At 34.0% G+C, this 21,084-nt stretch overlaps 3 protein-coding genes across 10 annotated transcripts in view; 1 reads left to right on the forward strand and 2 right to left on the reverse strand.

The window, feature by feature from the left end:
- Window positions 1-256: 256 nt before the first annotated feature.
- Window positions 257-8,858, reverse strand: LOC105218996 (uncharacterized). Its single transcript, XM_011194910.3, has 5 exons — window positions 8,643-8,858; window positions 8,423-8,589; window positions 3,556-3,689; window positions 1,921-1,991; window positions 257-404 (listed from the first exon to the last, which is right to left on the reverse strand). The coding sequence occupies exons 1-5, from the start codon at window positions 8,721-8,723 to the stop codon at window positions 312-314; spliced, it is 546 nt and encodes a 181-aa protein (XP_011193212.1). The 5' UTR covers window positions 8,724-8,858; the 3' UTR covers window positions 257-311.
- Window positions 8,859-12,512: 3,654 nt separating this feature from the next.
- LOC105218997 (GDP-Man:Man(3)GlcNAc(2)-PP-Dol alpha-1,2-mannosyltransferase) lies at window positions 12,513-16,973 on the forward strand. 2 transcript variants are annotated; one of them, XM_054230407.1, is made up of 5 exons: window positions 12,513-12,674; window positions 12,735-12,927; window positions 13,230-13,688; window positions 15,735-16,411; window positions 16,469-16,654. In XM_054230407.1, exons 1-5 carry the CDS (start codon window positions 12,661-12,663, stop codon window positions 16,473-16,475), a joined length of 1,350 nt encoding a protein of 449 aa, XP_054086382.1. In that variant the 5' UTR covers window positions 12,513-12,660; the 3' UTR covers window positions 16,476-16,654. The 2 variants fall into 2 exon arrangements, with proteins under 2 accessions (XP_054086382.1, XP_011193213.1); XM_011194911.2 differs by lacking the exon at window positions 16,469-16,654 and adding an exon at window positions 16,752-16,973 and having other exon boundaries at window positions 12,515-12,674.
- Window positions 16,974-18,600: 1,627 nt separating this feature from the next.
- Window positions 18,601-21,084, reverse strand: part of LOC105218998 (uncharacterized) — a 65,995-nt gene continuing 63,511 nt past the window's right edge. For 5 of the 7 annotated variants that reach the window (XM_054230408.1, XM_054230409.1, XM_011194912.3 and 2 more), the window contains one exon: window positions 18,601-21,082. In XM_054230408.1, the coding sequence (XP_054086383.1) occupies window positions 20,940-21,082 (143 nt within the window). In that variant the 3' untranslated portion in view covers window positions 18,601-20,939. The remainder of the gene's footprint in view (window positions 21,083-21,084) is intronic. The other 2 variants (XR_008471147.1, XR_008471148.1) reach the window with 2 other exon arrangements.

Raw genomic sequence — 21,084 nt, forward strand, 5'->3', positions numbered from 1 at the left:
AAACTCAGGTAGGTCATCGTAATATGAAATTTTGTTTCAGTAGTCAGGGCAATAACACAGACCTTAGATAATTAGGGGTTTTTTTATTTCAATTTACGAAAACACGACACCAGTAAGTCAGTGTGCACCCTCTTTGAGTCATTTTATGCACCTATGTACGTCTCAATTTCCTGATCAAGGGTCTAGTGTGGAGGACTACCCAGTATTATACCTTTTCTTGTTTAAATTTCTATTTTTAAATATAAAATAAATACAATTGTTCATAATTAATATTATTTCTTTTTATAACGAAAGCTTAGCGGAAAATATTCTTATGGTATTCTAAATGGCACAACTATGGCTTCTTTGTGATCGATTCGCAAATCTAATAATGCGGCATGACTTTCGCTTAACAAATTTGACATCTGAAAGAGAAAAAAAATACTTAATGAAATATATTTGAAAAATTAATAGAATTATTAAACTGCTTCGACAAAATCAGGATTTTAAATTAACTAAAAATTTATTAATTTACAAGTAAATTTTGAATTGTTATTGTTTAGAACCATGATTCAATTATAAAAGGTTTGGTAAGTAATGACATCTAAGATTTGACACTGCGTTACAAAAGGTTGTATTTGCGAAGGACAGAAAAAAAGGAAAAAAAAATATATTCGCTTTTTTTGTGAACGTAGTAAAATATATATTTTAAGTAGAATAAAATATACTACTATTCTCAATCCAAAATTAATAAATAGCTTGAAAATACATATGTCCGCTTTTCTTCTAATAATGGTTTGCATTTCTATTTTTTGAATAGGTAAGTCACGTCCAGTGCAGAGAGTTAATATCTATTTAATATTAAGTCATAGAGAGTAGAATATTTAAAATTGTTCTCCATGAAACAAAAAAAAAAAAAAAAATTCTAACAATGGATAAATAACGTTGATTGATTACATAATCTTTCATTGAGAGTGAGTTAAAAAAGAGCCAGAGTCCCAATTTCCAAATTCCATTGATCTTTGTCGCAGTCAATCCTGGACAATCGACTGGAATTTCTTTGGTCTATATTCTATAGATTAGTTTTTCTGCAATCGTAATACTTTAAATTCATTAAGTCAAATAAATAGATGAGCATCTCGATATACATATGCAATTGAATAAGAATAATACCGAAACGGTTACACGATTTTTTACTAAAACATTTCATTTTGCCACCCCTTGTTTTAGTAAAATTTGCTACTATATACAACTTTTTGAAGATATTTTGAAAAAAACATTAAAGTAACACAGAAGGGTTGTCAAAAAAGACAGAGAAAGCTGTTTACTTACCAAACCTTTTACAATTGAATCATGGTTTAGAACCACAATCTTTCCTTAAGTTGCACAAAAATCAAAATTTAAATTAAAAAAAAATCAAAGACATCAGGGGTAAAATGAGTCATTATACTCTAAGTGTATTCAACAAAGTGAACTAAGTATTTGACATACCCGTTTTTGACAACGAAATAGTAAACAATTCATGTATTTGCTTACATTTACCCGTAATTTTTATCTTGAACAATATAATATATATTGATAAAATTGTTTCAAATTTGTCAGTTGGAGCACAAAATATTATTAAATTGCTTCCATGATTTGTTTTGCATAAACAGAAAGTATTCGGCATTTTTTTATTCATTTAAAATTTTTTTTTTGGTTTGAAATTTGTTTACTTTTGAATTTAAAAATTTGAATTTTTGAATAAATGTAAGGCTTAAATCAATGGCAACAAACATGTCAAACTCGGGTAAAAAAATTAAATGTCATATACATAGTACACCTTGTTGAATACACTTTGGTTATACTGAGCTCATCGTTTTCGCCTTATTCAATCAATTTATTTACTTTTGTAATTACTTATTAAGCATTTTTATAAACTTAATAATAGTAGACACTTACCTGCAACAAATCATCTGGTGAATTCATTATACACAATTGATCGTTAGCATTTGGTATATCTTTTAGGAATCCTACAAAAAATAAATAAACACTTGCACATTAAAACGACGAACTGATATCTTGTGAATAAAAGTAATTACCAACAAGTAAGGAAGGGCTAAGTTCGGGTGTAACCGAACATTTTATACTCTCGCAATTTATTTATTTAACTTCGTCATATATATTGTATAAAGTCCATTGAAAGTTGGAAACCATAATATTAGGTTAGAAGCACCGAGGTCCTCGTGTTCGATATATGGGGCCTTGAAAACCTATAGACCGCTTTCGGCGATTTTTAGAATGGGTCTGCCACACAATAAACATACTCCTAGTATTTGTGCAAAGTTCTGCACCGATATCTTCACTAGTGCTTACTATACATATTGTAAAGTAAACGATTCAGATCATCTTCAAAGTTCTGGTATATAGGAAGTAGGCATTGGGATGTAAGGAAACTATTATAAACCAAGTTTCATTGAAATCGGTCGAGCAGTTCCTGAGATATGGTTTTTGACCCATAATTGGGCGACGCCACGCCCATTTTCCATTTTCTAAAAAAATTTGAGTGTAGCTTCCATCTGCCATTTCTTATGTGAAATTTAGTGTTTCTGACGTTTTTCGTTAGTGAGTTAACCCACTTTTAGTAATTTTCAACCTAACCCTTGTATGGGAGGCGGGCGTGATTATTATCCGATTTCATTAATTTTTGGACTGTATTAGGAAGTGGCTAGAAGTGGTAGAACGACTGCAGAAAGTTTGGTTTATATAGCTCTATTGGTTTGCGAGATATGTACAAAAAACCTATTTGGGGGCGGGGTCACGCCCACTTAAAAAAAAATTACATCCAAATGTGCCCCTCCCTAATGCGATCCTATGTTCCAAATTTTACTTTCATAATTTTTTTTATGGCTTAGTTATGACACTGTATAGGTTTTCGGTTTCCGCCATTTATGTGGGCGTGGCAGTGGACCGATTTTGCCTATTTTCGAAAGTAACCTCCTCAGGGTGCCAAAGGAATATGTGTTCCAAGTTTCATTAAGATATCTTAATTTTTACTCAAGTTATCGCTTGCACGGACCGACATCCGGATTTCAACTCCACTCGTCATCCTGATCATTTATATATATATAACCCCATATCTAACTCTTTTATTTCTTGGTGACACAAACAACCGTTATGTGAACAAAACTATAATACTCTGTGCAACAGGTTGCGAGAGTATAAAAAAACTGTCAAAAGCTTTAATTACCCTAAAATATATTTTAAGCTAAAAGATTTTAAACTTGGTCCTAAATATGAATAATGAAGTATTCAATATACTGACGCTCAAAGTTGATTTTTGTAATTCATTACCACTTTATAAGTACAGTTATTTTGCTTCATCTTTTTCCCAAAATTCAAAGCAATTTTTTGGTTCAACTGAATAGGTTCAGGCGAATTATTTTTAGTTTGTGAAGTAAGTCGTCTATAAACCGACCAAATTTGTTTGTAAATTTAAAATTTAAAATATTTCCATTACATTAAGTGAAAAATGAGCCGCAGTGGGTTATACGACTTTTAAATTATTTAGATATTTCTCAAGAATGCAGTATGTACCTGAGACTCCTTTTCCAGGGTGTTGAATATTGTTCCATTGTTGCTGAAGACGTTGGGAATATAGTTTTATACGATCATTGTACTCTTCATTCTCAAGGTTGTGTAAATCCATAGCTCCTACATCAATCATATTCCTAAAAATTAAGAACATTTGTGTATATTATTTATTAACAAACATATTTTGAATACGAACTGAATTCAAACCCTAAAAATAAATAATTATAATAAATAAGTTCGGGTGAACATTATAAACTTTCACAATTTGTTTATTTAATTTTATTTAGAGAACACACAATTTGACCCATATATCCGGAATAAAATCCACTAGAATAACGAAATCATTATATGTGGTATATAGGGCTGGGGTACTTCATGGACCGATTTCGAATATTTTTGCCACCAAACTACATTATATCCCAGTTTTTACGTCCACTTAAAAACTTCACTTATTTTTGCTAAGATATCTCATATACTATTCGATATATACATTATAAAGTCCACCAGAAGTTTGAAAATCCGAATATGAGGTATATGAGGGCTACAGGAAGTATTGACCCGATTTTGCCCAATTTTTTCCCAGACGCACTTTTGTTAAAATATCTGAGGCATTTACCGATATTTTCAATAAACAATTAGCCGCAAGCTTCGAGGTCCTCATGTTCGATATCTGGTGCCATGAAAATTTATAGTCTGATTTCAGTGATTTGTATATATAATACTGTACTTATGCACAGTGGGAAGTAGACGAGGTTGTCAATCGATTTTCAAAGTATAGAATTAGGAAGCCAAGGAAACTGGTGGAGTAGTTTCTGAGATATGGTTTTTGACTCATTATAAGTGGACGGACACACGCCATATCAAATTTTGTATACACATTTATATGAGCAATCTTTACAATGAAATTTAAGGTTTCAGGTGTTTTCCTTAACCTAGGTAGGAATACTTTTAATCCGATTTCCTCTATTTTTAGACTGTATAAAGAAGTTTCTAAAGGAAATGATCCTAGAGAGCAAATCAATCAAACTAAAATTTGGTAATACGAATTTCAACTAAATGTAAATTTACTAACTTAAAATTGTGAAGATTTGACAGATAATTAACCAGCCGATAAATTTTAAACGGAAATTTGAAACAATACTTTAACACTAAACATACCGATCTATTTTATATACATACCTATTTCTAAAGCTGGTGATGAAATGACCGCTTTTGAAATAAAAATTGTACTATTTTCCAGTTGATTTTAATTAATACAGAATTTAGCATAAAAAATAAACGCAAAATAATTATCATATAATAATTAATAATTATTTTTCAAAGTCTCAAAAGCTGTCATTTGACCGCTCTGGTAGGTTTCGTGTTAAAGCTGTTTTTAATAAAAGAGTAAATAAATATTAACATGGAGATAAGGCTTGAAAAATATGCAAACGACGAAGACGTTATGGCAAAAACTGATGTCTTGCAAAATACAAAAAGTTGTCGCGAAGATTCGATTCAATATATTGTGTATTTTTTACAATATTTTATTTATGGGTATTATGCCTTTTAAATAATATTTATTGCAGTTTCATAAGTTATTTACGTTGATATAAGAAAGCATTTTGTTTTTCTGCTAAATTAGATGAAGGAACATTTCAACAATCGTGTGGGAACAATGGCAGTATTTCACGCAAATAGCACAAAGAATGCGACTACCGAAAAAAATATTTTTTTGCGAAAACTTGAACTTTTCTTTAACTATTTTTGTTTATTGTTTTACTCAATCTATCCAGTTATAATAACCATTCAATAAATTCTGTTATCTTTCAGCATATATTTATACACTCGCAACAAAAGTTGCTAAGAGAGTATTACAGTTTTGTTCACATAACGGTTGTTTGTAAGTCATAAAACTAAACGAGTTAGATATAGGGTTATATATATTAAAATGATCAGGATGACGAGTTGAAATCCAGATGTCTGTCCGTCCATGCTTCCGTCTGTCCGTGCAACGGATAACTTGAGTAAAAATTGAGATATCTTAACGAAACATGGAACACTATTCCCTGGCACCCTGAGGAGGTTGCTTTCGAAAATGGGCAAAATCGGACCATTGCCACGCCCACAAAATGGCGAAAACCAAAAACCTATAAAGTGTCATAACTAAGCCATAAATAAAGTTATAAAAGTAAAATTTGGAATGAAGGATCGCACTAGGAAGGGGCATATTTGGATGTAATTTTTTTGGGGAAGTGGGCGTGGCCCCGTCCCCAAATCGGTTATTTGTATATTTCTCGCAAACCAATAAAGTTATATAAACAAACCTTTCTGCAGTCGGTTCTCCTACGTACCCCACCACACACCATGAAAATAGTTGAAGTTGGATAATAACCGCGCCCAACTCCCATAGAAAGGTTAGGTTGAAAATTACTAAAAGTGGGTTAACTCACTAACGAAAAACGTCAGAAACTGGAAAATGGGCGTCACATCATCCACTTATGGGTCAAAAACCATATCTCAGGAAGTATTCGACAGATTTCAATGAAATTCGGTATATAATATTTTCTTGACACCCTGATGACAATGGAAAATGGACGAAATCGGTTCACAACCAGGACAACTTCCCATATAACTCATTTTTGAACTCCATCTTATCCCTTCACTTTATAATATATACATAAGGAACCAATGAAGATAGCAAAATAAAACTTTACACAAATACTGTATATGATCTGTGGCATCACTTTTGAAAAATTTGTTCGAAATCGGACTATAACTTTTCAATGCCCCGGATATCGCATATGAAGAACTCAGTGCCCCATGGTGCTTGGTTTTGAGGTGGTCACCCAAATATCACATTTTTAGAAAGTGAGGATTTTTTTAATCCAATACTCATCAATTTGTTTTTTTGTTTTACTAACTAAGGCAGTTTATTTAAATTTTATTCAATTCGAGTTAATAAGGGCCATTAAAAGCATTGTAGTCTTTAAAAAAATACTCATAATACAAAATATGGAAGAATCTGGAGAAGCTGTTTCATAAATTGTTTCTTTATTGAATTGTTCTCGGAAAATGGTTTATAATCCCTTTAAAATGATAAACACCGACGAGATCTATTTGAATAAAAACATAAAATAGCACAATAACCACAAAAAAAAAAAATTCTGAAAATAGAGAAATTTCTGATGAGGTGAAGTCGATCCTTTTAAGTCTGGAGAAACAAAATTCAGGAAATTAATTAATAATTTGGGCTAAATATATCAGGGGAGAATGTTCTTTTTGGAAGCCTGAGTAGAAAAAAGCCACGCCTGTCAAAAAGGCTAACCCAAGATCGTCTACACTTCGCGAGGGGACATAAGGATCAGGACCTAATTTTTTGGAAGAATGCGCTGTGAATTGATTAATTACAAATTAATAGAATGAGTTCTGATAGAAAATGTACACAAAAACGACAGTAAAATATACATACGGAAATTTTATGAAATGGGGTGCTCTTGCTTGGCACGGAGTCGAATAAATGAGAGAATCGTTTGGTTTTAATATTTAGACATATTAAAAAACGAAACGAAATCATTTTTTTTTTTATTTGATTGCCACTCCCCTGCACTTTTATGCAGGATAACGAACTTAAGCATACACTCAAGGACACAAAGTATTGGCTTATGACAAAATAAATAATGGTTTTGGATTGATCAGAGCATAGTTCTGACCATAATCCAATAGAAAACTTATGAAGCTATGGAAAACTTAAATTTTTTGCTGGAATTACAAGAATTTTAAGAATTTATAAGGAAGTGTTAAGGAAACTTTGATATCCATTCCATTGGAGAGATAACCGAAAACACATAAGGAGCTATAACTAAGCCATAAATTAAGCTATGAAAGTAAAATTTGGTACAAACGATTGTGCTAGGAAGGGACATATTTGGATGTATTTTTTTGGGAAAGTGGGCGTGGCCCCGCTCCCTACTAAGATTTTTGTACATGTCTCGTAAACTACTAAAGCTATATCAACGAAACTTTCAGGAGTCGTTTTTTCAGGCAAAAATAGAAATCGAATTATAACCACGCCCACCTTCCATACGAAGGTTACGTTGAAAACTACTAAAAATGCTTTAATTCAGTAAGGAAAACCAAAAGAAACCTTTAATTTCATTATAAAGAAGATACAGAAGAGCTGCACTCAAAATTTTAAATGGCCGCCCACTTATGGGTCAAAAACCATATATCCGAGACTACTCGACCAATTTCAACGAAATTCGGTTTGTAATATTTCCCTTGCATCCCAATGATATGTTATGAAAATTGGCCAAATCGGTTCACAACCACGCCTACTTCCTATATACCAGAACTTTGAAGACGATCTGAACCGTTTACTTTACAAATTATAAAAAAGCACTAGTGAACATAATATGTCTCCGTGCCAAAAATTAGTGCAATCGGGTCATGACTTCCCCTATTTTCCATATAAATAATATCAGGGTTTTCAAACTTTCAAGGACTTTATACCATATATATGACGAATATGTGTGTTATATTAATAAAATTAAATTAATAAATGGCGAGTATAGAATGTTCGTTTACACCCGAACTTAGCCCATCCTTACTTGATTACTATACTGATTTGCCAACACCTGAAAATATTACTTTAGCTTGAGAAATGTAAATTGCGGTAGTATAAAATATTCGGCTTCCTTATGTGTTCAAAATAAATTTTACTATCCCCTCCAAATACTTTTGATGAATACACAGCACTCGCATCTGAATCATTTTATCTCAAATATGCGCACCATAAGGTGGTATTTTAACAGAAGGATTATTTGTAATATCTTAATTACTCTATAACACCTATTCAAGGAACCGATAATATAAGGTCTATTGGACTTACATGGCCGTACTTTGAACCAAGCGACATAATGCATTCTCGTCTTTTTTCGGTAATGATTGCGCTAAATCGTTGCTAAGATTTTCTGAATTAGTTTGCCTTAAGGCAGGACTATTATGTATTGCAGGATCAGTCAACAGATATGTCCGCTCACTTGGCTCATAGTTATACTGCAATAATGATTGACTAATATAAAACAATCTATTTCAATTCAGAAACTAACCTGATTCCCAATATCTTCTGTGCAGTGGATACATCCACAGAATGAACTTAAGCAATTCCATACTGGGCGCAAATACTCCATTTCATCAGTTTCAAGGAATTAAAGACAATCACAATAGAAAAAACAATTCCAATTACGCTTTTATTCATACATCGAGATAACACTTCAACAACATTTCGAGCAAACCTTATGTTTGTTCATATTTAAAAATAAAATACTTAATTGGTCATATGTGTTCGTACGTACAATTTAAAATATCTAAGTGTGATTTCACACGGGTCAACTTCTGTTGCGAATTCTCCAGCGATTCTCTTTTGCTCTCGCCCATTGCGTTCACACGTTCAATTTGGGTTCGACAACTCTGTCTCTATTTCATATTGTAACGAAATTGGAACCAGAACAAACTAGAATTGACAATCAAAATCGATAACTTCGATCGATGTATCTAGACATCGATATTCGTAGTTGCCGGAATGTTCGAGTCGCGACAATCGACTATATAAGGGCTGTCGGTCTGGCAGCAAGACACAGTTCTGAGAGTTGTCGAGTGAGGAATATTCTAACCAGAGAGTTGTCGAGTAAATATGTATATTACGAATATTGTAAGCAAGTTATAAGTTAGAGTTGTAAAGTAGAGTATTGAGTAATAAAGTGTTAAGTTATAAGGATTTAGAAATAAAGATATAAGCATAAACTACATAGCTCGCGAATGCGATTGCGAACGTTTGACAGTTGAATTGAATACACATGTTCTTATGAGATGAGCTACATAGCTTTCGCATGTTTTCGCAACCAACGCTCCGAATTTCGAACTCGGATTCACACAGAAGTTGAAAATTTTCAACTTTCATGCACTAACACAGTAACCTTCACATTCTTAAGAATAGCAACCAACATCATGTTACTTACAATCTTGTATGTTTTAATTGTTTAAGCTCGTTTTCTTCGATACAATATAAGTATTTTGTGAAATATAATATTTATTAATTTATTAATAATATATTTATCAAATATTTAAAGTAATTTTTAAAAATTAGGGGGTAATGAAGTTTTAATCAACAAGGCAGGCAGTTTAAATTTTCCTACCTTTGCTTAATTCGAGGTTTTTTGTATACACTGCATATAAAAATCAATAAGAATTTAAAATCGCCGTCCATATTATTTAGGTCGTTTTCAAACTCGCAAAGCAAAGGTGTGTATGTGTATCACCTTGTACACAGCTTCCAACGCATTCAAAAGCGCATTTATGGAGTTGCTCGATATGTACGCAGTCAAGCGCATATTTTCGCATTCGCATTCGCATACGCGAGCTATGTGGTTTCAGCTTAAAGTATAGCCATTAAGGTGAGGTTTTTATTTGACAATCCAGTAATCGAACTAAGGGTAGAGTTTTATTATGGAAATCAGTTACAATTGGTGTCAGAAGTGGGATTGCCAAATAAAATTCCATCGGAGATAATGGCTAAATTCATTGAGTTAAAGATACCACAACTTAAAAAGGAGTTGGAACAACGAGGCTTTGCAACAAATGGGTTGAAAACTGAATTACACGCCCGGTTGCGAGATGCGATGGAGGAAGAAAAAATCAACGTTGACGAATAAGTCTTCGTATCGATATCGGAGGAATTAACAACTAAGATAGAAGAAAAGGAAGAGACTCCATGTTCCTCGGAAATACTGGACATTAACATGATTTTGTCTGCAATGTACCCGATGTCGTCGCAGATGGCGTCACAGTTCCATGCGCAGTCATTACAAATGAATGAGATGACATCCCAGCAGCAATCACAGTTTGAAGCGCAGGATGCGCGTTGGACAACACGAATGGAGGAACTGGGCAAACGCTTAACAACAAAGTTGTCCCAACAAATAAAGGACGAAATGAAAGAGCAAATAAAAGAACTGTCAACGCAAATATCAGCTCAATTTTTTTCACAGTTAAAAGAGCTCATATATAGCGGATGTGATAAAAAAGTCGGAAGTGGGTAGTGGGTAGTGGGGGTCTTCACAGTTGGAAAAGCAGCAGGAGGAGGCATTGGATGTGACCTCAAATAGAGCAGACATGTGAAATCAGCTGGAAGAGCATGGGGAGATTACGTCCACATATGTGGCAGCGAATGAGACGTGTATATCAAGACCTTTGGAAGCGCATGGAGAGATTTTGTTAAAACAATTGTAAGCGAATGGGGTGTCCTCAAAGTTGAAAGAGGAGGAGTCGATGGAGATGATATTTGGAAGCGAATGAGACGTGTATGTCAAGACCTTTGGATGCGCATGAAGAGATTTTGTTAAAACAATTGGAAGCAAATGGGGTGTCCTCAAAGTTGAAAGAGGGGGAGTCGATGGAGGTGACCTTAAAAAGAGAAGAGTTGTTAACACAGCTGGAAGTGCATGGAGAGTGTATACCATCGCAGGTTTCAGTAAAGGTGTCAACACAATTGATGGAGCAGGATGCACACATATTGACGCAGGTGACCCCAGAGAAGACAGATGTGTCATGGACAAAAAATTGTGATATGAAGGTACAACAATCTCAAGATGAAGCTCCAGTTGTGAAACGTCCAAAGAAAGGAGAAATATCTGCAGAACCTCTAGTCGCGAAGGCACAGTGGAACAGTTTTAAGTTGGTAGCTGGTTGCTTATATCGAGTTTGGAAAGGCAAAGGAGGATACTGCTCCCGATCTCTCATGGTTGTTCGTAACGAAAGATCACCTAAAGTTCGCTACGAGATGCACAAAGGTCCAAGTGAAGTACACATAAGAATCACGGAAACCTAGGGAAGGTTGAGGAATCAGTTTTGTTGGGTTAGTTGTCGTAAATCAATGGGAAATTGCATTGCAAATGAGGTGTCGAGTTCCAAGAGACATGGTCAGGTGAAGCAGTACAGTTCGGGAACGCCATCTGAGCAATTTGCCATGGTTGTAGCTTGTCCATTACCTACCAGCAGATCGGGAAACAGGAGTGGATTGATGGCTACGATGAAGAAATACCCTATTTTAAGCCCAGAGACCGTGCCCGGAAAATATTTGAATCTGCATCACATCCACGATGCGATATCATGGTGGAAAGTACAGAGGATGTCCATATATCCATGTTCCTGGCTTATCGGCCTGCTGTGCAGGAAACAACGGCGTAGACGACTGCGAGGTAATTTTTGGTTACTGATTGATTTAAAGTTTAGGATTAATGCCAATGGAGAAAGAAACGCTAAGGAGGACAACAGTGTCCTAGAAGACGAGATGAAAGAAAGAAATGCTAAGCGTTTGGTTCTGGAAGTATGTCTAATCGGGACGATGAGACTTAAGTGGAGGGCAGTGTAACGAAAATGGCACCAGAACAAACTAGAAATGACAATCGAAAACGATAACTTGCCAGATCTATCTAGACATCGATATTCGTAGTTGACAGAATGTTCGAGTGACAATAACATGCTAGCTATCGACTATATAAGGGCTGCCGGGCTGGCAGCAACACACAGTTCTAATAAGAGAGTTGTCGAGTAAAGTGTAAACAAGCTATGTATAAGTTAGAGTTGTAAAGCAAGTAATAAGTAATAAAGTGTTACGTTATAAGGAATTAGAAATAAAGTTTAGTGTATAGCCATTAAAGTGCGACTTTTATTTGACAATCCAGTGATCGTACTCAGGATAGAGTTTTAGAGTAAACGACAGATTTTGGAAATCCGTTACAATAACAAAAATGCTGCATTTATTTAAATGTCTTTTGGTAGCAAGCAAATGATAACAGCTACAAGAAGCTGGATTTTCAAACTTATGCATACGCGGACGCAAGTTATGTAGCTTCAGCTTTAGACTGTATAATTAGTGTCTTGATTTTATATGACAAAATCTCTCCATGGAGAAAATTGCCTATGATAAAATTATCGATATTGTGTCTAATTCAGATGGGGAAAAAGTTAAATATTTGTGTATTATATGTTTCCTAAACCGTATTGGTATGCCTTTTCTTGATAAGTGACGTGGTTTTTAATAAAAAACTGTTTGGTGGAACCAAAATAATGATTTCAATAATGTAGGTATGTGAATAAGGTACAATCATTCAATATGCATTGAAGTTATAATATTTTTGTAGATTTGGAATACTATTGTCGACTTCGGCATTATTTGCCATATCTTTATTTACTCTCCGCAATTGGGTGCATAGCTGCAAGAGAAAACTTAAAGGATCTTTTGAAGGTACTGTGAACATAGGAATTTTTCATCCATACTGCAATGCTGGAGGAGGTGGAGAGAGAGTCCTATGGTGTGCAGTGCGAGCTTTGCAGGTAACAACGCTGAGTTATCTGACTAATTGTTTTTTAGGTTGAAAACCTACAATATAGGCAATGATAATTATTATGAGAAAAACAAAAAATAATAAGTGGTAAACTTTCGCTGCGGACAACTTTATATCATATACATATACTATTACTGATTGGAAGTTAAATCTTACATCTATATATATGCTTATGCATTAAAAATTTATGTTTTATAACCCAGTTTGGTAAAGTTTACTTAATTTTTTTTTTAATTCTAATCTAATGTAATGCCCAATATATGTATTTCTTTTTTGTGTTTATTATTTTAGGCCAAATATGACAATATAAAAATTGTGATATACACAGGAGATATCGACAGTTCACCAAACAGCATTTTAGAAAAGGTTCAAGGAACTTTCAACATCAACGTCGACAAACAAAATACAAGTTTTGTGTACTTAAAACGTCGAATGTTAGTCGAAGCGAAGTATTATCCGTATTTTACGTTATTGGGCCAAAGTCTGGGATCAATTATTTTGGGATTAGAAGCACTTTGCAAATTTCCCCCAGATATTTATATAGACACAACAGGATATGCTTTTACTTTACCATTATTTCGTTATATTGGAAGTTGTAAAGTGGGCTGTTATGTGCACTACCCTACAATAAGCATTGATATGCTGCGGCGTGTTCAGCAACGAGAGTATTGCCACAATAATCAAGCTTATGTTGTTCGAAATCCATTTATAACATGGCTGAAGGTTATTTACTATCGGGTGTTTGCTAAGGTTTGTATGATAAATTTTTATATATGAACATATATCAAAACAATATTTCTTTATTTCTAATCTTTTTTTGGTTTCTTATAAGTTACACAAACAAAAACTATCCTTGTTTCCTCATTTAAATAAAAAATATTTTATAAATATATAACAAACATTCCAAGAAACCTTTATCGTAAGACAATCCAGTTTTGGTCGATTTTAATATTTATTTACCTATTCACAAACAACATCTAAATTGTTCTATTTCTGTCAAATATTGACAAATATATTATTCTTTGGATACGCAACTTCAATGAAACTTCAACTAAAATTAGTTAATGTTCTAAATACTAAATAAGAGTTTGGATGTTCTGTAGATGAATTAGCTTTATTTCTATTCAATCGGGACGAGCTGTTAACCGTGATTGGGGCATAAGTTTTATCGATAAAAGCCAAATCTTATTTTAACAAAAAATTAGCAAGAAATATTTTTTTTTTAATAATCATTTTAGCAATATATTTACGACTCTTTTTCTTTGTTATTTTCACAAAAATTAACTTCAAAGATTTACTATTTTTCAAACCTTTTCTTTTATTTATTTTTTCTTACTTATAATCCAATTAGGGTTCACAATTAGACTCAGTTTAAGCTCAGTTGTAACTTACGAATAACAATTTAAGTTGAATTTTCATTCAAAATGAAGAGTTGTTAAATCGATTACTTTGACGGTCAGGGTTTGACAACGGATTCAAGTATAAATGGGGTATCGGGTGAAAGATGAGCCTCTCCAGAGAAGGAATATATCGCTCATTTACTTGAATAGTGTCACAACTCAAAAAACACGATTTTTGAGTTGAGTATGCAGAAATGTGCGCAATTTCAGAGTCCATATTGTATAAAAATTTCATGCCGATGCGTAGAAAAATAAACCGTGAAATAAGAATGTGACGTTATTAAACTTGTTATGTTACATTATTTTTTAACCACAATAACGACACATCTCAGTTTAACCCTGGTCGAGCCAATTCCAGAGGTGTTCGTAGTTTTTCGCGTAGAACTCCTTTCTGCAGTGTTGGCCTTCGGTCGAGCTTTAAAAAAATAATTCTGGTCGAGTCAACCTTGTTTATCCTTGATATGATTTTTAAAAATTATTTTGTGGAATAAAAGTAGAAGAATTTTGGAAAAAAAAGGAAATTTTTGCGAAATGGCAGCGCTGGTTTTTCGCATAATTGTAAACTTAACATTGACGTGAAAAAAGTAAAATGTGTTAAAGTGTGTGAAATTGCTAGTTGAGGTTTTTGATTTTTTGATCTTTAAAGCCGAATATTTCGAAAACTAGGCGTCTGCGATACCTATAACCCTGTATACTTTTAATCAGGAGGACTTCCTTTTTTCAACGGGAACTTCAGATCGCGGCGCCAAAGAAATCGTAATTGTGTCTTGGAAAGTTTAATAATGGACATTAATTTCGATTTATATAACAATTACGAAAATGTTGTGTGCTGCGCAATCTGGCGAATCCATTGCTATAAGTAAGGAGAGTTTTACAGTTGAATCATGTTTGTTATATATTCATACATTATTTCCGTTTAAATATTGAAGATCCTTCTTTTTAGCTAAATACAATGAAGCACATCGTAAACTTCAATAGCGGCATTATCGTATTCATACGTTAACATTGTTATCGTTGCATATAAAATGCAAAAACAAAATAGTATCCACAATAAAAATCAATCAGAAGTTTTACAATTTCTTCAGAATTATTTCAGTACTACTTTTGATGACCTGAACGGTTGTTGCCGAATCGGGCTATGTGGTGTCTCTAAGAATCCGTTTTAAAAATTCCATGAGAATTAGCACTGCTAAATCTAGACTTGAATTGAAACGAATAAAAATTTATATGTATGGTTGATACTATGTATAGTGATTTGTTATAAATATTACATTAGATCATTATCTTTGTTTGTAATTCATAGTTTCACCTAACCAACCCAAAATAATGATTTCCATAGCCCCTTCTTTTCCGAAGAAAAACTCGAAATTTTACTTGGCACTCATTTTTTGTTTAGCTTTACAGCTGGGTTGGTCAATGCTCTGACACTATTATGGTTAATTCCACATGGACTGAAAATCATATTCGCGATTTATGGGGAGTACCATTTAAAACTCATCGCGTGTATCCACCATGTGAAGTGAAAAATATTAAAAAGCTGAAACGCAATGAAAATACAGATAAGATTTTAATTTTATCTATTGGTCAATTCCGACCGGAAAAAGATCATCCATTACAATTGCAAGCAATGTATGAACTACGAACACTTTTATCAAGAAATGAAGAACTATGGAATAAGGTACATCTTATCATTGTCGGCTCTTGCCGAAATGACAGCGATTATGAACGCCTTAAGAATATGCAGGACTTGTCAAAGCATTTGTCATTGGAAAACTCAGTAGAATTCAAAGTTAACGTTCATTTTCAAGAACTGCTTCAGTTGTATCAAAAAGCAGGTATTGGAATTCATACAATGTGGAATGAACACTTTGGAATTGGCGTTGTTGAATGCATGGCTGCTGGTATGATAATGGTTGCCCACCGATCAGGAGGTCCTTTATTAGATATCATCGAGACGTCCGAAGGAAGTCAAAATGGATATTTAGCAGTTTCCGCAATTGATTACGCAAATTGTATTTTAAGCATTGTGTATAATACGAAGGAATTAAATGACACAATTCGAAATGCAGCGAGGTAAGTCAAAATATTATTATTAAATAATCGGTAAATCTTAATCTTCGTCATAATCAGGGATTGACAGAGACGTAGCATATTAAGAAAGAAAACTGGATAGCAACTGTTGTTGCCATGTTTATATTTTAATATACCAATCTGATACCAATAAGATCTCTGAAAAGTAGTTGTTTTTTAAATTAAAAATTTAAACTCGGGTTTTCTATCTGCATTTATGTATATGCTGTTAAATGGCCATCAACATTTTCAATTGCAAATTATGTTTTAGTAGCTAGGCAAGTACGAGACGTACTTTATATGTTCGATTTTCTTTAATTGTTTGTTATATATGTGCTTTCAGATCCTCAGTGGAAAGATTTTCCGAAGAAGAATTCGAAGTCAACTTTCTTCGTGCAGTGACCCCATTATTTAACGAATCATGAAGTAAATTTCCGACTTCTTATAAAATAAAAAAGAGCATTGGCTACAGAACTTACATTAAAAATATCTTGTTTACATAGTTTTGAAGGATAAGTATATTGTGATTTAACTCCATATAGAAATAAAAAAAATGTAAATCGAAGCTTGCTTAAATTTATATAATGTACCGAATATTTCACTCCATGTAAGTATGTTTGATTTGGTTACAACGTAGATGCGATGGCAACGATTGGGAACAAGACCGGATTTATATATTAGGGGGATTCTCTTGCTCTTGCAAGATTGCACGGAACACCACATAACAAAAAACAAAATCTTAGCACAATGTATGTGTGTATTTGAATTAAGACAGCAGACACAAGAGTTTTAGGTAAAAATTGGTTGTCTTTTTAATAGAATCCAGTATACTTACATATTCATACATATTCGGTCCATGTTTATACTCCTTTGTTGCGTGTATAAAAATAAGAGAGTATTATAGTTTCGTTCACATAACGATTGTTTGTAAGTCCTAAAACTAAAACAGTCAGATATAGGGTTATAAATACCAAAGTGATCAGGGTGATGAGTTGAGTTGAAATCCGGAGGTCTGTCCGCCCATCCGTCCGTGCAAGCTGTAACTTGAGGAAAAATTGAGATATTTTAATGAAACTTGGTACATGTATTTCTTGGCACCATAAGAGGGTTAAGTTCGTAGATGGAAATCGGACCTCTGCTACGCCCATATAATGGCGTTAACTGAAAATCTATTAAGAGATATAACTAAGTTATAAATTAAACTATGAAAGTGAAATTTGGTACAAAGAATCGTACTAGGAAGGGACATATTTGGGTACAATTTTTTTCGAAAAGTGGGCGTGACCCCGCCCTCTACTAAGTTTTTTGTACATATCTCTTAAACTACTAAAGCATATCAACGAAACTCGGAACTTCCAATGAAATTCCCCAATTCGTGAAAGTTTTGAGGTCTGGGACAATCTTTTACTGCCTCTATCTTTGCTTGAGCTGTGCTTCCTTTTTGAAGTGTTCTATCTTCGGGATCAGCTTTAAAATAGTGTTGAAAAATATCTATAAAATTTTTGAGGTGCTCAGTCGGCGCATTCGCGTCTTGGCTCCCACGTCACTGTTGACAGTCATAACTTCGAGGTCGTAGATAATTTCGTATACCTGGGAACCAGCATCAACAACACGAACAATGTCAGCCTCGAAATCCAGCGCAGAATAACTCTTGCCAACAGGTGCTACTTTGGACTGAGTAGGCAATTGAACAGTAAAGTCCTCTCTCGACGAACCAAAATCAAGCTCTACAAGTCTCTTATCATTCCCGTCCTGCTTTACGGTGCAGAAGCTTGGACGATGTCAACATCAGATGAGACGACACTAGGAGTTTTCGAGAGGAAAATTTTGCGCAAGATTTATGGTCCTCAGAACATTGGCAACGGCGAATACCGCAGACGATGGAACGATGAGCTGTACGAGTTATACGACGACATTGACATAGTTCAGCGAATAAAAAGACAGCGGCTACGCTGGCTAGGTCATGTCGTCCGAATGGACGAAAACACTCCAGCCCTGAAAGTGTTCGATGCAGTACCCGCCGGAGGAAGCCGAGGAAGGGGAAGGCCTCCACTCCGTTGGAGGGACCAGGTGGAGAGCGACCTGGTAACACTTGGGATCTCCAACTGGCGCCGAACTGCGAAGGAGAGAGACAGGTGGCGCACTATCGTCGATTCGGCTATAACCGGCTAAACGGTTGCAACGCCAATCACATACATACATCAAATCTTTTATCCAATACGATGATATTGTCTAGGTTCACCAAACATGTCTTCCAGTGCAATACTTTCAATAATTGGTTCATAAGTCTCTCAAAAGTGGCAGAGCGTTACATAAACGAAATGGCATTACGGTGAATTGCGATAGGCCATCTCCAACTCTGAAAGCCGAATTTTCTTAGGCTTCGTTTACCTCCAGCAATCCACCAGATCAATTCTTGCCTTACAACGAGTCCGGAGTGTAATTGATTCTAGGAAATGGATAAATGTCTTCCTTCGTGACATCACTCAACTTTGTGTAGTCCATATAGAACCTTATGTTGTCATCTTTTCCTTCATAATTACTACAGGTGAACTAAATGGTTTCGCTGATGGTTCAATTACACTGCTAACGCTTATTTCACGTATGGTTTGACTTGCTATTTACTTACGAGAAGGTTGGATGAGCCTTGAATCTCCGGTGTCAATGAAATGTTTCACAATTTTGGTTCCATCTGGTTTAGAATCGTCTTTATCAAATATGGTGGAATATCTGAGAAGATGTTGTTAAGCCTCCTTTTCATGGTCTTGTTTAAACTATAAATAACGATAATTTAGTAAATCAGTCCAGCATCTTAGTCCAGCTATAAGTTCTGTTACGAGTTTATGTCGTTATAAAATTGAAACTAGAGTGATTTTTTTAATAAGATGCATTTTGTTTAATAAATAACAGGACTCTACAAAATTTTTTTTTCTTTGTCCTAAAGTTTTTTTTATGATTTTCTGATTAATTATGAACAAAAACGACAGGAAAGTACTTAACTACTACTTTTTGTACTTCGTATAAAGTTTGCTTTAGTAAAAGTTATAGTAATAATACTATATTAGGGGTTAATTAAGAGATAGTACCAATGAACATAAAAGAAAAAGTAAAAGTGTGCACTTTTAAATTATTTTTTACTTTTTTGTAAGTTATTTTGATAGTAAAACTTAATGAAAATGTTTCTTTAAATGATTTCATTTTCAATTAAAAATTAAAACCACAATAAAAAAAATATCGTTAAAACGGTGTATTGATTGGTGCCTTAGTATTTAATGTATGCAATGTAAAGGATTGCTTGCCCTTGAGACCGGGAATACCTAAACGAATAATAGCTAAAAAACAAGTTGATGATACAATTTGTTAAAAAAACTGGATCAAACCTCAGAAGCTTTTGAATACTTAAAAAAGTTTTTTCCCGAAGTTATCCGAAACAAAGGTTAAAGCCGGGGTTTTTATTGGTCCGCAAATCAGACAGATTTTCGCCGATCAGAAATTTCCAACATTGATGGATCGTATTCAAAAAGCGAGTTGGAACAGTTTCTAAGCAGTCGTTTCTGGATCCTTAGGAAACAACAAAGCCGAAAACTACGAAAACCTTGTTGAAAATATGCTACAAAAATTTGAGGCCATGTGCTGCAGAATGTCATTAAAAGTACATATGCTGCATGCTCATTTAGATAAATTCAAAAACAACATGGGAGCGTATTCAGAAGAGCAAGGAGAAAGTTTTCACCAGGACATTATGAGCTTCGAACAACGTTATCAAGGCCAATACAATGAAAACATGATGGGAGACTATACTTGGGGTTTATTAAGAGATAGTACCTATGAACATAAAAAAAGTAAAAGTGTGCACTTTTAAGTTACTTTTTACTTTTTTGTAAGTTATTTTGATAGTAAAACTTAATTAAAATGTTTCATTAAGTGATTTTATTTTCAATTAAAAATTAAAACCACATATTTTAAAAAATATCGTTAAAACGGTGTCCTAAATAAAAAAGCAAACTTTTTCATGGCATATATTTTTTTCGTCTAATTAAGACCTAAACAATGGAAATTTATTGCTTTAAAGTTAAGGTCAAATTTTGTGTTGACCCGTGTAATATATTAATACAGACCATGTTCCCCAAGTGTGATCACAAACTGTAGTTCAATGGATCCAAATCTGGACATCCAGAAGGCCAATGACTGTAGCTATGCTATGAAACCAGGAATATTTCTTTTAAACCATTACTGGATGAGTTTTGTGACGTATGCTGGAGCAAAATATTACTGGAAGATCCATTGCTAAGTGAAGAAGTTTAACGCGTTAACAAGAGACACTTGGAATAATTGGAAAATTTAATTGTCTAACTGATTGGTAAATTAGGCTCAACAATTGGACAACAACATAGATCTAATGCAAATTTTACTGAAAGGTACATACATACATATATTATAAGCGCTAATAATTGTACATATTTCTTAACTTGCGTTACAACTCAGTTATAACTTGAGCAAAAGTATTAATTTAAGCATATGTATAAAAACACTATTCAATGTTTTGAATATTAGTGTGCTGCGAAGTGTATCCTTGTAAAACTTGAGCTTGTATTCTTGAAGGTCGGCAGGAGAGGAGCTGAATTGCTTCCGTCAATCCATCGTGACTTGTTGCACAAGATTGCCAGTTTAGATCT

The sequence above is a fragment of the Zeugodacus cucurbitae genome, chromosome 4, assembly GCF_028554725.1.
Source record: "Zeugodacus cucurbitae isolate PBARC_wt_2022May chromosome 4, idZeuCucr1.2, whole genome shotgun sequence".
Taxonomy (NCBI): Eukaryota; Metazoa; Arthropoda; class Insecta; order Diptera; family Tephritidae; genus Zeugodacus; species Zeugodacus cucurbitae.

Coding starts and splice junctions, on each gene's coding strand:
- LOC105218996 (XM_011194910.3), bottom strand. CDS start 8,723: ATGGAGTATTTGCGCCCAGTATGGAATTGCTTAAGTTCATTCTGTGGA. Junction 1,992..3,555: donor CCCTGGAAAAGGAGTCTCAG/GTACATACTGCA, acceptor TATTTTTTGTAG/GATTCCTAAAAGATATACCA. Junction 405..1,920: donor CACCAGATGATTTGTTGCAG/GTAAGTGTCTAC, acceptor TTTCTCTTTCAG/ATGTCAAATTTGTTAAGCGA.
- LOC105218997 (XM_011194911.2), top strand. Junction 12,928..13,229: donor GTGCAGTGCGAGCTTTGCAG/GTAACAACGCTG, acceptor TTATTATTTTAG/GCCAAATATGACAATATAAA. Junction 16,412..16,751: donor ACAATTCGAAATGCAGCGAG/GTAAGTCAAAAT, acceptor ATGTGCTTTCAG/ATCCTCAGTGGAAAGATTTT.